General features: G+C 59.8%; 2 protein-coding genes across 3 annotated transcripts; both read left to right on the top strand.

The window, feature by feature from the left end:
- The first annotated feature begins 1,989 nt into the window (after positions 1 to 1,989).
- ATP6AP1 (ATPase H+ transporting accessory protein 1) lies at positions 1,990 to 9,391 on the top strand. The gene is made up of 10 exons (XM_065900627.1): positions 1,990 to 2,186; positions 2,434 to 2,560; positions 4,914 to 4,988; positions 5,258 to 5,451; positions 5,858 to 5,898; positions 6,721 to 6,806; positions 7,211 to 7,452; positions 7,939 to 7,986; positions 8,068 to 8,299; positions 8,532 to 9,391. The coding sequence occupies exons 1-10, from the start codon at positions 2,032 to 2,034 to the stop codon at positions 8,739 to 8,741; spliced, it is 1,410 nt and encodes a 469-aa protein (XP_065756699.1). The 5' UTR covers positions 1,990 to 2,031; the 3' UTR covers positions 8,742 to 9,391.
- Positions 9,392 to 10,029: 638 nt separating this feature from the next.
- GDI1 (GDP dissociation inhibitor 1) lies at positions 10,030 to 15,954 on the top strand. 2 transcript variants are annotated; one of them, XM_065901347.1, is made up of 11 exons: positions 10,030 to 10,194; positions 11,388 to 11,495; positions 11,643 to 11,742; positions 11,885 to 12,019; positions 12,477 to 12,675; positions 12,936 to 13,067; positions 13,620 to 13,719; positions 14,050 to 14,221; positions 14,502 to 14,646; positions 14,771 to 14,825; positions 14,916 to 15,954. In XM_065901347.1, exons 1-11 carry the CDS (start codon positions 10,150 to 10,152, stop codon positions 15,066 to 15,068), a joined length of 1,344 nt encoding a protein of 447 aa, XP_065757419.1. In that variant the 5' UTR covers positions 10,030 to 10,149; the 3' UTR covers positions 15,069 to 15,954. The 2 variants fall into 2 exon arrangements, with proteins under 2 accessions (XP_065757419.1, XP_065757420.1); XM_065901348.1 differs by lacking the exon at positions 11,885 to 12,019 and having other exon boundaries at positions 10,150 to 10,194; positions 14,916 to 15,068.
- Positions 15,955 to 16,208: the final 254 nt, after the last annotated feature.

Here is a 16,208-nt window from a genome sequence, read left to right on the forward strand (position 1 = left end):
CCTCCAAAAAAGTTCTACCAATCGATACTCTCACCACTGTGTAGGTGAGACTCTATTTCCTAACATCCTTGCCAGCAATGGGCCTGATCAAACTTTCCTCTCTCTCTCTATATATATATATATATATTTTTTTTTTTTTAAAATAAATTTATTTATCTTTGGCTGCATTGGGTCTTTGTTGCTACGTGTAGGCTTTCTCTAGTTGTGGCGAGCGGGGGCTACTCTTTGTTGTGGTGCGCGGGCTTCTTATTGCAGTGGCTTCTCTTGTTGCGGAGCAGGGGCTCTAGGTGTGTGGGCTTCAGTAACTGTGGCACGTGGGCTCGGTAGTTGTGGCTCGTGGGCTCTAGAGCGCAGGCTCAGTAGTTGTGGCGCACGGGCTTAGTTGTTCGGCAGCATGTAGGATCTTCCCGGACCAGGGCACAAACCCGTGTCCCCTGCATTGGCAGGCAGATTCTTAACCACTGCGCCACCAGGGAAGTCCTTCCCTATATGTTTTATTATGAAAAATATCAAACATATAGTGTGTTAGTTTCCCAGGGCTGCCATAACAGATTACCACAAACTGGTAGGCTTAAACCAACGGAAATTTATTCTCTCCCAGTTCTGGAAGCTAGAAGTCCAAAGTCAACAGGGCTGTGCTCCCTCTGAAAGCTCTAGGAAAGAATCTTTCCTTGCCTCTTCCAGCTTCTGGTGGCTCCAGGAGTTCCTCAGTTGGCAGCTGCAAAACTCTGTCTCCATCATCAATTGGCCTTCTTCCCTGTGTGTCTGTGTCTAAATTTCTCTCTTCTTATAAGGACACTAGTCACTGGATTTAGGGCCCACCTTAATCCAGCATGACCTTATTTTGATCACATCTGCAAAGATCCTGTTTCCAAATAAAGTGACATTTACAAGTTCTGGATACACATGACTTTTAGGGGGATACTCTTCAACCCAGTACATGTACCAAGGTCAAAAAAAAGCTTACAGTGAACACCCATATACTCACCCACTAGGTTGCAGTGGTCACTAATATGAGAAATAAAAAATGGCACAGAAAGGGGCTTCCCTGGTGGTGCGGTGGGTAAGAATCCACGCTCCCAATGCAGGGGGCCGGGGTTCGATCCCTGGTCAGGGAACTAGATTCCACATGCATGCCGCAACTGAGAGTTCACATGCCACAGCTAAGGAGCATGCCTGCTGCAACTAAGGCCTGGTGCAACTAAATATGTATTTTTTAATGGCACAGAAAAAGATGAAAGTCTCCCAATTTATTTGAGGTGGTGTCTCTCATCTTCTGACTCTAGCTGTCACTCTGTCTCTTTCCTCTCTTTAAGGCAAACTTCGAGAAAGGACAATCTATACCGTGTCTCCACTTCCTCACACTGACATCGCTCTCACCAAACTGGTGTTGCTAAGTACAAGAAAGTTTTCTGTCCTCATCCTACCTGCTTCCTGGCAGCAGTCGAGAATGACGTTGTTAACCATGGTGTGCTTGAAACTTCCCTGGGTTTCCCCCTCCTCTTTGATGCTCCTTCTCCGATCTCTCTTCTGGATCCTCCTCCCTGCCCATAGTAAGTGCTGGCGTTCCTCTGGACGCTATCCAGGGCGTCCTCTTCTCTCCCTACCTGTATAAAGGAGGGTCCATCTGCAGGAAAAAGAAACCACTCTTGCTACTTTAAGCACTAAGAAGATTAAAACAGGGAAAGGAGAAGCTGTGCGTGTGGGAACCAGCGGAGCCCGCTCCGCCCCGCTCCTTCTGCAGGGTTGGAACCCGCGGCGTCCGCAGAGGGGCAGGAGGCTGTGGGAGCCGGCGGAGCTCGGTTCCGCCCCCTTTCCTACTTGGAGCTTGCGCGCCTGGAGACACGTACAGCCAACCAGTGAAAAGGAGCGGCTGTGAGTGACATCCACTTCGTCCAATAACCTGAGGGTCTGGAAAGCGGTCTTGCGCCCGGGCCAATGGCGGCTCGAGGCGGAGCTCGGGCGGGGGCGACGGTCACCTGATCTGCGGCGGCCGCGGTGGGTCCTGGCAGTGGAGGCCGAGAGGTTTTGATGGCGGCGACGGCGGTGGGTCGAGTGCGGGCGGGGATGCGGCGGTCCCTGGCGCTCTGGCAGATGCCATGGCTGCCGCTGGTGATGGTGGCGGCGGCGGCGGTGGCGGTGGCGTCGGAGCAGCAGGTGCCGCTGGTGCTGTGGTCGAGTGACCGGTGAGCGGGGCGGGCCGGGGCGGGCTGCGCTGCGCGCCGCGTCGGCTGAGGTGCCCTCGCCCGACTCCGGGGCTGTCCTTGGCGAGGGGCGGCGGGGCCCAGAGGGGGACTGTCCGTTGCTCGGCGGCTCCATAGCGAGTGGGCTGGGTCTAAGCTCTGGGCCCCACGCATCAAGCTGGGAGCCCGTGGGTTTCCGATCTCAAGCCGTGAGCTTCCGCTTGACAGCACGTCTTCTGTCCCCTGCCAGAGACCTCTGGGCTCCTGCGGCCGACACCCACGAGGGCCATATCACCAGCGACATGCAGCTCTCTACCTACTTAGACCCCGCCCTGGAGCTGGGCCCCCGCAACGTGCTGCTTTTCCTTCAGGACAAGGTGCGCCTGCCACAGCCCTCTCTCCCTCGGTCATCAGGAGGCAGGCAGGCCCCCCCCCCCCCCCGCCCCAGGACACTGAGGCCCATTCCTCAAGGGACGCTTCAGTGACCTTGTCCCAACTCTAGGGAGGTGTGGTTCCTCCCTTGGGAAGGCATGTAGGAGAACGTTCAGTGGGAATGGTGAGGGCCTTGAAATGGCACCCACTTGATTGGGGGAAATAAAGGGTCAGAGGCCAGATGCCCAGTGAGTGCCAGACCCTTATCTGATCATGGTGGGGATGATGCACCCTGTTTACAGATCAGAAGAGTGATGCCAAGGATGGCAAATGACTTGCCCAAGGTCACACAGCTAATGGGTGGCAGAGTCGTGATTCGAGAGAATGGAAGAATGATCACTCACTGAGTGCTTCATTCGCACTGTGCTGGGCTGACGTCATTATCTCGGTTTTACTGCCAGAGAACGATTGGCTGAAGTTGTGTGGCTTGTGCAAGCCACAGCTGGTTCCAGCCTGAGTCTGTGGGACACCCCTCTACCCCAGGTTTGTGCTCATATCCAGCACACTGTTTACCCTCCCATCTGGGTCCTTCTGCTCCTAAAGCAGGCACGTAGACCACAAGAAGGTTCTAGGGCAGCGTAGGGTTGTCGTTTGGGAGGTTATCGAGCTTCTGCTTGTCGGTTCCTCATTGATGGCCTGTATGGCTCATTCCCCTTTTGGTCTTGCTCTGTCGTTCTGTGGGCAGGTGGTGGTGGCTGTGCTGGCCTGTAGTCTTTCCAGGAGGTGGTAAATAATGTAGTCAGACTGGAACTCAGTTCTAGTTCTACTACTTACTGGCCTTTGGACATGTGAAATACTCTGCAAATGCCCCTTTCCGCATCTGTAAAATGAAGACACCACTGACATCAGAGGGCTGTGAGGAACATTTCTCACAGTCCGTGTGAAACGTGTAGCTGGCATCCCCACCCTGTCATATGGCATTCCTTCAATTCATTCATTTGTCAAATATGGACTCTGCCTACTGTGTACCAGGTACTAAGTGTTGGGGACACAGCAGTGAGCAGAATAACCCAAGCCCCCCCGGAGATGCTGACATTGTCGTGAGGGTGACAGGTAAATGCTAAGTTGGTGTATGATATAATGTCAGTTCTGTAGTCCTTAGAGAAGAAGGAAGCAGACTAAGGGGACAGAGTAACTGGCAATGCCGTTTAAGGTAAGGGTGACCAGGCAAGCGCTCGCTGTGGAGGTGATATCTGAGCAGAGACCTAAGTGGAGGGAGGGATGGAGCCGTGTGGCCGTAGGGGAAGGGCATTCCTGACAGAGGTAACGGCAGGTGCAAAGGCCCTGGGCAAGGAGCGCTCCTGGTGAGCCCGTGGAAGAGCTGGTGTGGCTGGAGTATAGTGAGCGAGAGAAAGGGGTAGGAGATGGTCAGCCAAGGAACCGGGAGACAAGGGGGGAAGACGTTGGTCGCAGTTCTAAATGTGGCAGGAAGCCTTGGGTGATTTCGAGCAGGGAGTGCCATGAGGACACAGCGGTGGTTCCTGGGCTTTCAGAATGAGAGCTTAGGTGGCCAGACAGGGTCAACATTCCTGCCCAGAAGGGAGAGGAGGCCGCAAGTATGTATACTAAACAGGATGAGGTTAGGGAAGCTGATTAAGATCTCCTCTGGGCCTAACCGGGAAAAGCCAGAGGAAGCTGGGAGTTGGGATGGAGGGGCAGAAGCTGAAGGACATCTCTAGGTTGCAGAGGAAAAGGGATGGGGTTGGGGTTACTGTGGCCCAGAGAGCTCAGAAGACTTCAGTGCTTTCTCCAGCATGTCCTGAGATCCTCACCTCTCTCTCCCCTTCCACCAAAACCAGGCAGGGAGGGGCACTTCTCCCCCTCCTTTGCAAAGGGTCCCATCCAGACCGGACGGACGCAGCTCTACCTGTCGCAGCTGGCGCGCAGGCTCTCCTTGTCTCTGACTTCTGCCCTGGGGGGCGTGCAACCAGTGCTCCTGGCTGCCCCCCAGCTCCTCCCCACAGCTTCCCTCTTCCCTCCGCAGCTCCTCCCGTCTGCTCGCGGGGGGTGGCTGACTCTTACTCCCGAGGTTACCATGAATCAGCTGCCCACAGACTTCCTTCCAACCCCATGACCACCTTCCTTGTTCCCTCACCCTGCCAAGAGGGTGCTGGAGAAAACAGAACCTTCCACCGCCCCACCCCACCCCTAAAATACACCGTTGCTCACTCTTCGGACCAGATCAAATTTGACTCTGAATGAGATTCTGCTGGCCCTGCAAACGCACAGGGAAGGTGTCTGCCCCCTGCCCTGGCCCTAGCCCAGCGTTCTGAGGCCATCTCCCTGCTTCCCTACTAGCTGAGCATCGAGGACTTCACAGCGTATGGTGGCGTGTTTGGAAACAAGCAGGACAGTGCCTTCTCTAACCTGGAGGTAAGGGTCCTCTCCCAGCTGCAGGCCCTGGAGGCCATCCTGCGCCCCCTCTCCCAGCACAGTAAGAACTGTCCCCTCAGGAGCCAGAGATGCTGGCTGAAGGTAGAAAGGCCTTAGTGTCAGGGCCAGGGGTGTGGCGTGTTTTCTTTGTCACCTGGAATGAGAGCCGGTGTGGGTGTGGGCGTGGCTTTCCAGAGAGGTCTGGGAGGCTGGCCCGGGTCCACTGGCCCCTTGCTAACTCATCCTCTCGCCTGCTGCTCTGTCCCCAGAATGCCCTGGACCTGGCCCCCTCCTCTCTGGTGCTTCCTGCCGTCGACTGGTACGCGGTCAGCACTCTGACCACTTACCTGCAGGAGAAGCTCGGGGCCAGCCCCCTGCACGTGGACTTGGCCACCCTCCGGGAGCTGAAGCTCAACGCCAGCCTCCCAGCCCTGCTGCTCATCCGCCTGCCCTACACAGCCAGGTACGGCCCGGCCTCTAGCCTCAGGGCCCAGGCCCCGAACAGTCCTCCCGTTAGCAGCTTGAGGCCCTCCCAGAAGGTGCCTGTGCGGCCAGAAGAGGCGGGAAGGACCTCAGCCTGTCGGGCCTCCTGAGACAAGGCAGACGTGGGCCTTGCTGGCGGGGAGCCGGCCCGCCTAGCGGGGACCGTACACGGAGCAGGTGGCAGGGACTCGAGCCGGACTCCGAAGCTGGGGGAGGAGGGCCGGGGGATTCCAGGCAGGGCTGTGAGGTGAGCAAAGGTACCAGTGGTGGGAGTGGGCCCGCAGCTCGAGTGTGCTAGGTGGCGGGGCTACCAGGCAAGGACGGCGGCCCAGGGCAGCGGAGGCCATTTGGATTTGGGCGTCTCTAATGTTCTGTCTCTTCCCCAGCTCGGGTCTGATGGCACCGAAGGAAGTGCTCACAGGCAATGGTGAGTGGGGTCGGGGCGGTGCACGGTTTCTGTCCTCATCCCACCCTTGGCCGCAAGGAGCTGGCCTGCGCTCCTCAGCCCCTCTGCCCTCCCAGGGTGGCCCGCCTGCTTCTTGGCGGCAACTGGCCAGCTGAGCAGGGCCCCGCCGGTCCCCAGGCCTCGGCCCTCTCTGGCTGGGCCCAGCCTGGCAGAGCTGTTGGATGTCCGGGGGCCTTCCGTGTGCAGCCTGGAGCCAGTTTCCACTCAGGCGGCCTGAATCCTCGGGTTTGGGCTTGAATATACCAGCAACGTTTCAAAAAACAGTTCCAAGGACTGGTCTTCCTTTGGCTGTAAAGGACAGTCATTCCTCCTGGCAAGGTCACTGGACACTTTCCGGGTGTAGAGTTGGAGTTTTCTGTGTCTGTCTGTCTTTCCTCCCTCCAGTGAGTTAGGATGTGGCATTAGGGATTCAGTGATTGGGGCCACGGTGGCCGGGGGGAGGCTGGGGCTGGGGCGATGATGAGAAGCGGCTGCTGGAAACGGCGAACACCAGTGAAGGTTGCTGGGACCCGGCTCTGCGAGGGTCTCGGCGTCCCACCAGAGGACGTGCCGGTTGCCGGCGTACGGGGACCGCACAGGGCAGACATCCGGCGCTCCCCAGCTCAACACGGCGATCCCGCTGAACACCGTCAAGAGAAGCCTCCCAGAGGGTGCATGGAAGGCCCCAGCCTTGCCCCTGCCGTGTGACAGTTGGGCGGGTTCTCACGGGCAGTGGCAAGCGTGGCCGCGAGCGGCTGCCTGTGACTTGCTTCTCTGCCCCCCCCTCCCCCCGTTGCTCCTCAGATGAGGTCATCGGGCAGGTGCTGAGCGTGCTCAAGTCGGAAGACGTTCCGTACACGGCGGCCCTCACGGCAGTCCGCCCTCCTAGGGTACGTGCCCTTGCCCAGGGCTCCGGGATGTGTGGCCAGGGGCCTGGAGTGGGGCCGGCTTCTCCTCCAGGCAGATGTCGGGGTGGGGGGCGTGGATGAGCCGTGAAGTCCTGCTTCCTCCTTCCAGGCGGCCGCTGCCCATCTCACCCCAACAGCCTTACTGGCTGGCGTATTCGGACAGTAAGTCCAAGTGTTCCTAAGGTGCAGAGACGAGAAACATCACAAAGGCTTAGGGGCCACCAGGGGAAGGCTTCCCAAAGGAAGCTTTGAGTATGAGCGTGACTGGTGGGACTTGAGATGGTGGAGAGAGTGCCCAGCGGGGACCGCAAGGGCAGGCCGCTTGGTTCAGGGCCTGCTGAGAGAACCAGGGCTGTTGAGAGAAGGCTTGTGGGCTCTTTCTGCAGGTGGCCCGCGATGTAGCCTTGGTGGCTGGGGGTCTGGGTCGCCAGCTGCTGCAAAGACAGTCGGCATCGCCTATGATCTTTTCCCCTGTGAGTTACAACGACACTGCCCCCCGGATCCTGTTCTGGGCCCAGAACTTCTCGGTGGCATATAGGGACCACTGGAAGGACCTGACCTCCCTCACCTTTGGGGATGAAGACCGCCTCAACCTGACCGGCTCCTTCTGGAACGAGTCCGTTGCCAGGTAAGGGCGAAGTACATGCCACTGAGGGGGTATGTGTTGGGGGCTGTCCGCCGTGGGGATGCAGGTGGCATTGTGGCGGGGGGGGAGGCTGGCGGAGGGCTCCTGAGCGGGCGTTGCTCAGAGCTCTGCCTCCTCACGCCTTCTCGTCCTCGGCCCGACCTCGGTGGTTAATACCTTGGGTCCTGCTACTTCCCCCTTGGGCAGCCTCCGCAATCCCCAGGGGGAGCTGAAGGAGTGGCCATGGGTTCAGGGGAACCAGAGGGAGGAGCTCTCAGCTGGAGGTGGGGAACCTGTGTGCTGGCTGGTTCCTGACTTAGGGTGTGATGGGGCCTCAGTTTTCCTATCTGTCAAGTGGGAGGCACTGCCTCTTCAGGTGGCTGTGAGGACCCCGTACAGCTTAGGTAGAAGGATACCTGAGGAACTTGCTCTAAGATGCTCAAGGCCATCCCAGAACCTGAAAACTCACCTCTTCCTCTGACTCTGCAGGCTTGTGCTGACCTACGAACAGCTCTTTGGTACCACAGTGACATTCAGGTGAGTCCGAGAGGCAGGTGCGGGTGGGCTCATGCGGCTCCGGCCTCTCCAGCTGCCTGACACCTCCACGGCCTCCCCCAGGTTCATTCTGGCTAACCGCTTCTACCCGGTGTCTGCCCGACACTGGTTTACCCTGGAGCGCCTTGAAATCCACAGCAATGGCTCCGTCGCCTACTTCAATGCCTCCCAGGTCACGGGGCCCAGCATCTATTCCTTCCACTGCGAGTACGTCAGCAGTCTGAACAAGAATGGCAATCTCCTCGTGCCCGGCACACAACCCTCTCTCTGGCAGATGACTTTTCAGGACTTCCAGGTAGGAAGGGGGAGGGACCGCGCCTGGAGGTGGGGAGCCCAGGTTGGAGGTAGCCCAGTACTGGGAGGGGCTGGGGGAGCAGAGGCCTGAAGAGTCTCAGTGTGCTTTGGGTTGGGGTTAGGGCTTGGGAATGTCCTGTCGCCTTGGTGAGGGAGAGTCCTGTCGCCTTGGTGCTCCCACGCCCTTACTGGGCCTCCCTGTGTGGGGCCACTCGGTGCTTTCTGTCCTGCAGATCCAGGCCTTCAACGTGACGGGTGAGCAGTTCTCCTACGCCAGTGACTGTGCAGGTTTCTTCTCCCCGGGCATCTGGATGGGGCTGCTCACCTCCCTGTTCATGCTCTTCATCTTCACCTACGGCCTGCACATGATCCTCAGCCTCAAGACCATGGACCGCTTTGACGACCACAAGGGCCCCACCATAGCTCTGACACAGATCGTGTGACCCTGCGTCTGCGGGGGGGTGAGGGCGTGCTGGTGTCCAGGTCGTCGCATTCCCACCAGAGGCATGCTGGACGGGAGGGCTTCCCCTCTGCCTACGGTAGCATGACTCCTGGCTCCTCTTAGCCTGTCTGGCCCTCTGTTCAACCTGCTGAGGGTCTTCCCTGGGCTGCCCACTCCCCACCTCTATCACCAAGGTGTATGTATTCTGCGTAGACAGTAGGCAAATTTCCCAGGCTTGGCCATTGTGAAGGAAGGGGCCGTGAGTTCTAGGGCCCGTCCTCCTCCCCCTTTCTCCTTATTTATTCTCATTTCTCCACCTTCGCCCCTTGCTGTTTATAAGTGCTTTAGTGTAGCCACTGCTCCCTCCCCAGGCTCTGTGGGGCTCCTTGTAGCAGCCAGGAGCTGGAAGTTCCCTGAGTTTGGGGGGTGTGGAAGTACTATTTAACTGTCTGTCCTGCTTGGCTGGTGTTATTGTTTTTTGGTGATGTTGTGCTAAGGATAAGCAGTGCACTGGGTTTTTTTTTTTTTTTTTTTGGCTTGAGAAGGAAGGGACCTCCATGGCAGGGGGGCTGGGTGTGATCTCTGGGTGCCTGGCAGGAGCCTGGGGTGCTCGTGGTTTCCTTCCTAATAAAATAAAGACGGGTCGCCATGCTTGGGCCTCTTGTTACTCATTTCTGCGCTGGGCACAAGGGAGGATGCGCTTGGCCGAGGGCTGCCGGAGGAGGCGTGCGAATGTACCCGTAGCCTAGCGCGACCAAGAGGGAGGCGGGAAGGTCTCGCACGGGTCCGTCCTCCGGGCTGCTTTTCCGGCGGCCAGGGGAGGCCGGGAGGGTTGTTAGCAAGCTGCGTCCCTAACCGACTAAAGGAGGGCGGGGGCGGTCAGCGCCCGGGAAGGGGGTGGAGACGGCCGCGACAATGGCCGCCCCTACGTCCCTAGGGGGCCGCCTCGGGCTGCCGCAGCGGCGCGCACCCAACCCGCGGGGCCGCGCTGAGCTTCCCGGGGGGCGGGGCGCGTGCGGCTCCCGCGCACGGATCCCTCGCGGACCTCAGCACCGGCTTCCGAGCCGCCCCGCCCGCCCCGCCCGTCCCGCCCCGCCCGCTCTCCCCTCAGGGCCGTTGGCGAGCGGGCGCTGCCCGCAGAGCCGCGCTGGTGCTGGGGCCCGGACCCCAGCAACCTTCACGGGAGACAACCCGGGGAGGCGGTGGCCCCGGTCGGCGCGGCGGGGGCGGGGAGGGGCCGGGACTCTTTGACGCGGCGGAGGGGTCGGGCTACGGCCGAAGCGCCGCCATCTTTGGTCCAGTGCGGCGGAGGAGGCGGCGGCGGCGGCGGCGGCGGCGACGGCGACGGCGGTGGTGGTGAAGGAGGAGGAGGAGGAGGAGCCGACGGGCGCTGACACCGAGGCCTGACCATGGACGAGGAATATGATGTGATCGTGCTGGGGACCGGCCTCACCGTAAGTGCGGCCTCTGGCGCCCGGGGCTCCGCCTCGCCCTCTCCTCTCCGGGATGCTGCAGCCCTCGGCCCCATCCTCCCATCATTGCCATCGCGGCGCTGCCGCCCCCGGCGTTCGTGTCCCCGAAAAGACAGCCCCATGCCCATCCCCCCTCGATGTTGCTTCTACCCACTGTCTTGGCCCATCTCCAAGAAGCGGCCCCTCTTCTGGCCGCCCCCCCCCAACTCCCCGGGCCCCGACCCCTGGCCCCTCCCGTCCTCCCTATTCCGGCCGGCAGGGCCGGAAAACGCACCCCCGCTCGCCCCGATGTCTCCCGTTGCTCCCTGACCCCGCCCACCCGGCCCCCACCCAAGGCCAGCCCAGCATCACCTACCATCTTGCGCTAATTCTGGTGGGGATGTAGTAGTACAAGGACCGCCGGTCAGGTCGGGGGACCTGGCCAGGATGGGCCCTCATCCCGCCTCCCCGGGTTCTTATGGGGCCCGGGGACCCATGGAATGTTCCAGAAGGAGCAGCAGTGGGGGCAGTGACCACATTCCCGTTACCCCACCCCGGTTTCCCGTGGAGACCTCAGGCTGAGTCGTATTTGCAGCCTTTGTCCTTGGGCTGATGACAGTGACTGGTGAGGGTGTTTACCCTCCCCCAAACCCCCTCGGACTGCTGCCTTAAGAGATGCATCCCCTTCAGTCGGGTGCAGAAGCTCCTCCCGTGGCTGGGAAGGCTCACGGTCAGGAGCTCCTCTCTGAGGAAAGAGCAGCCCAGGGTGGGGCCTGGGATTTCAGTACCATGCTAACTAAGCCTTTTTTCGCTTCCCTTTTGGGTCCCTTTGGCTGTGCAGCTAGGTCTTCCCTGTGGTTCATTGTGTTTTATCTGCTTTTCTGTGGGGCTCTACGTAGGTAGATGACTTTCTTGGTATCTGGGTTGCTGGAAGACCCTGCGTGTGTCTGCTGGATACTCTCTTCCTTGTTCACCTTTTTGCCTAGCAAGGTTATGATACGAAAGGAAGCCGTGGTCAAATAAAGCACCACCCCCAATTTTAGGCAAGGCGACCAGCCACGGATGGAAGGAGCTGTCCGTTGGGGCACAGTCCTTCCAGCTTTGCTCTCCTCTCAGGGTTGGGGTGGGGAATACATCAGGGCTGCTGGTGGGAATGTGGGCAGGTAGGAGTGCAGTGAACATCGCCCCTTGCCCAGGAATGTATCCTGTCGGGTATCATGTCCGTGAATGGGAAGAAGGTGCTGCATATGGACCGGAACCCCTACTATGGGGGCGAGAGCTCCTCCATCACCCCCCTGGAGGAGGTAGGGTGCTTGGGGCCCAGGCCCATCCCTTGTTAACCTCTCGTGTGGGGTGCGGAACGAAGCAGCTCCCCAGGTTTTCTGGGCGGGGGGTGGGGGCGGGAGGGGGCGTCCTTGAGGCGCATCTCGGTCTCTCTCTTCCGCCTGCAGCTGTATAAGCGTTTTCAATTGCTGGAGGGGCCCCCTGAGACGATGGGCCGGGGCCGAGACTGGAACGTTGACTTGATCCCCAAATTCCTCATGGCCAACGGTGAGGGAGATGAAGGAGGGATTATGGGGGGTGATTGGGATGACCAGAGGAGGGTCAGACTCCAGAGAAGGGCAGCCAGACCAGGTAGAGCTTCTGGAGTGAGCCACGCTGACTCTGTTGCCTTGCCCACACCACCCCGCAGGACAGCTGGTGAAGATGCTACTGTATACAGAGGTGACACGCTATCTGGACTTCAAGGTGGTGGAGGGCAGCTTTGTCTACAAGGGGGGCAAGATCTACAAAGTACCATCCACCGAGACTGAAGCCTTGGCTTCTAGTGAGTGCGGGTCCCCTGAGCCAGGGAATCGTGGGGCGGGGCCGCTGTCCAGAGCAGGGCGCCCCTTGCCCAAGGTCACGTTCCTCACACCGTACCAGAAGCCCCTTGCTCTGTCATCCCTCTGTGCCCTGGGCCATGCCTCCCACTGGTTGCCAGGAGGGGAGTCCGCGTGCGGAAGGGATGTGGAGTCCTTGACAGACTCCAGGTTTTGACAGGGGCTCCACCCGATTAGTGAAACGTCCCCAAGCGTTGGAGCCGGGAGGGCCCTCAGAGCCGTCCAGCCCGACTCACTCTTCGTACATATGGGGAAGCTGAGGCCAAGAAGCACAGAGGGGGTTCATCTGAGGTCACGTGGGGGTCAGCTGGGAGCCGGGGTGCGCGCTTGCTCCGCCTGCTTGGTGGGATGGAGAGTTTCATTGTCTGCGGTGCAACGGTTGTTTTCACGTTGCCCGCGCAGATCTGATGGGCATGTTTGAGAAACGGCGCTTCCGGAAGTTTCTGGTGTTTGTGGCAAACTTTGATGAGAATGACGCCAAGACCTTCGAGGGCGTTGACCCCCAGAACACCAGCATGCGTGACGTCTACCGGAAGTTTGACTTGGGCCAGGATGTCATCGACTTCACTGGCCATGCCCTGGCGCTCTACCGCACCGATGAGTGAGGGGAAACTGGCATGGCAGACCACCCCTCATCCGGCCCTCACCCTGCCCTACCTGCTCCTGCCTGCTGTTCTCTCGGCCCACGCCTCTCGTACTCAGCCTCGTGCTCGCCTGCCTGTCGCCTTTTCTGTCCCTTCCCTACAGTTGACCCGTGGGCTTCCCCAGGCCATTGAGGGTGGTGGGAAGGCTGGCCTGGTGCCTGGGTGGGGTGAACTGGGGGTCCTGCTGTTGGAGCCTCTTCTGAACCCATCCCCCCAGCTACCTGGACCAGCCCTGTCTTGAGACCATCAACCGCATCAAGTTGTACAGCGAGTCCCTGGCCCGGTATGGCAAGAGCCCGTATCTGTACCCACTCTATGGCCTCGGCGAGCTGCCCCAGGGCTTTGCAAGGTAAGGGCGTGGCTTCGGTCAGTTGGCGGTCCCAAGAAGGACTGAGGCCAACGATGGAAATGGCCCCCTTGGGTACCTCCACAGCATTTTGTACTTTCCCACTGTGGTCCTAGTTCATTTCACACCATCCTTGGGTGGTGACGCCAGAGTGGGGTATTGACGTGCAGAGTTGAAGAACCACAGATGGGGGCTTGCTTGGCTCCTGGCCTGAGTCAGGCAGCGCTAGGACTGGGCACGGGGCCTGGAAACCTCGAGTCGGATTCTCCAGAGCCCTTCGTTCTGTTTCCCAGAACATTTCCGTGAGGAGCCACCCTCACGCTAGCCCTTCGCTGAACATTCTGGCGATAAGCTCCCGGAGAGGAAGGACCACTCCAGGTTCAGTCCTGAGTGTGTGGCTGTGACAGAGTTGGGAAGGGCCGCCAGGTCTCCTGAGCTCTGCCTGCCTGGGGCCACCTTCTCTGCACCCTCGTGCTGGCAGGGGCGGGTGGCGCAGTATCACTGGTCCCCGTTTGTCCTGGGAGGGCGCCCTCACCATCACTCTCCCCACCACAGGTTGAGTGCCATCTACGGGGGGACCTACATGCTGAACAAACCCGTGGATGACATCATCATGGAGAACGGCAAGGTGGTGGGCGTGAAGTCCGAGGGAGAGGTGAGCCGTCCCCACCGCGCAGGCACGCCGGTCTGGGCGGGGTTCGCCCCCTCCTTAGAGGTGCTCTTCCCAGTGACCCTGGCTCTGCTGGGTCTGCTGCTGCTCGGCTCTGAGGGCCTCGGGCTGGGGACCGGGGCTCCAGAAGAAGACTACGTAGCCGATCCTGTTGGCAGCCGTCTGCGTATCAGGGCCCCCCTCCCCGAGGCGCAGGAGGAAGCTGCACGTTGTGGGAGTGTCCTGCCGGAGCTGCCAGCCCTCGTCGTGAGTCCAGGCCCTGAAACCCCGAGGGGTGTGATTAGATAGGGACGAGGCCTTTTGGTGTTTTCATAGGTGGCCCGCTGCAAGCAGCTGATCTGTGACCCCAGCTATGTCCCAGACCGCGTGCGGAAGGCTGGCCAGGTTATCCGTATCATCTGTGTCCTCAGCCACCCCATCAAGAACACCAATGATGCCAACTCCTGCCAGATCATCATCCCCCAGAACCAGGTCAACAGGAAGTCAGGTAGGACCGGAGGAAGTCACGTGTTCTCTCCGGTGTGGCTCATGCCTTTCCCCTCAGCCTGGGGGCTGGCTCCCTGCCAGATCCCTCCGTAGGAGAACAGGGACCCACGCTGCAGTCCCCATGACCTGAGGTCCAAGGCATTGGCTGGCTTGGCCTCTTCTCCTCCGTGAGGGTGGCAGCTTGGATGCTGCCCGCTCTGCAGGGCTGGGGAGGGTGGGCGGGCCAAAATTGAGCTTGGCCCCCCACGTGCCCGTGTTAACCGAGCCCTTCCTGTGGACAGACATCTACGTGTGCATGATCTCCTACGCACACAACGTGGCCGCGCAGGGCAAGTACATTGCCATCGCCAGCACCACGGTGGAGACCGCAGAGCCCGAAAAGGAGGTTGAGCCGGCCCTGGAGCTGCTGGAGCCCATTGACCAGAAGTGAGGGGCTGGGGGGCTGGGGCGGAAGCTGGGGGGGGAAGGGAGCCAAGGAGCCGGAGGGTGGGCATCAGGGAGGGCAAGGCTGGTTGTGAGACCTGTCTCGTCCCTTCCGTCTGCCCGTCAGGTTTGTGGCCATCAGTGACTTGTACGAGCCCATCGACGATGGTTCTGAGAGCCAGGTAAGCAGCCTGTCCCGGCCCCGGCTCCTGGCTGCCCGCCCAGGGCCCCTGCCCAGCTCACCTCGGGCCCCGGGCGCTGGCTGTTTCCAGGTGTTCTGTTCCTGCTCCTACGATGCCACTACACACTTTGAGACAACCTGCAACGACATCAAAGACATCTACAAGCGCATGGCAGGCTCCGCTTTTGACTTTGAGAACATGAAGCGCAAACAGAACGATGTCTTCGGAGAAGCTGACCAGTGATTGCCGACCCCCGCCCCAGCCCCTGGTGCCCTCTGCCCCAACCTGAGCCTGTTCTCCTCAAGGGCTGGGGAGATGGGCGTGGCTGGGCACCCCCGTTTCCAGCATCTTCTGCTTCCCCCACCACATTCCTGTCATCCACCTCATTGATTCACTGACCAAATCCTTAACCTTAGTGATGGTTTGGGAGACGGGGGGCGGCGGGGGGGGTTGGTTAGTATCCTCTTTCTTGGCCCTTCCTTATCCTGGGAGAAGGGGGTTCCTCTCCTTGTGTGTGTCTCTCCCCCCACCCCTAATTCTTCTGCTCTGTTCGGGAGGAACGTGGAGGAAAAGCTGACTTCTGCCCCCACCGCTCTTACCCCTGCTCTAGTGGCCTTTGGAGATGCCCCCTGCCTCCCCCCACCAGCTCTTGTGTGTTGGAGAGAAGGGGCCCTCCCAGCACAAAGTTGCAGTCCTTTCCCTACCCCACCCCCATAATTTATTCTAATTTATTAACTTCGGCCCACCCTGTGTGAGAAGGGAGCACTGTGCCCTGCAGCCTCACGGTGCGGCCTGGGGCTGTGGAGCAGCTACCCTGGCCTGGCCTTCCTAACCCTGGCGACCCTGGTGCAGCCTGGGAAGGAAGAGGGCTTGGGTGTGGCCCCATTGGAGGTTGATTTGGTTTTTGTTTCTTGTCTTTGTGTCTGCTGGTACTTGCTGAGAGAGAAAAGACATGTGAGCAAAGCAGAAGGAGGTGGGAAAATGGATCCAAACCCCGTGTGCCCTGCCCTATTCCTTCCCCTTAGTGGTGGGAAACCCTTATCTTGCAAAGTGAATGTGTCCCCTTCCCCAACCTCTAGTGTATTTCACAGAAAACAAAACCTCCCAATAAAACTGTGTTGAAACCTGAGCCCAGATCCGTTCGTTTTATTTCCCCAAAGCTGCCTCTGGGGCGGGGCCTTGGCTCCCTGGGCTGTCCTGCTTTCCTACCCAGGCTTGGGACTGCGTGGGGCTTTGCTTTGCTCCTGATGGCTGTTAAGAGGTGACTCCATCAGGAAGGAAACAGGTCACATCACCCTGCCCAAGGGGTCAATGTGAGAGGAATCGAGGGAGAGGGGTCTGGCCTGGGGTGGGGGCTGAGGTGGAGGAAGCAGACGCGCAGGC

Source organism: Phocoena phocoena, chromosome X, assembly GCF_963924675.1.
Source record: "Phocoena phocoena chromosome X, mPhoPho1.1, whole genome shotgun sequence".
Taxonomy (NCBI): Eukaryota; Metazoa; Chordata; class Mammalia; order Artiodactyla; family Phocoenidae; genus Phocoena; species Phocoena phocoena.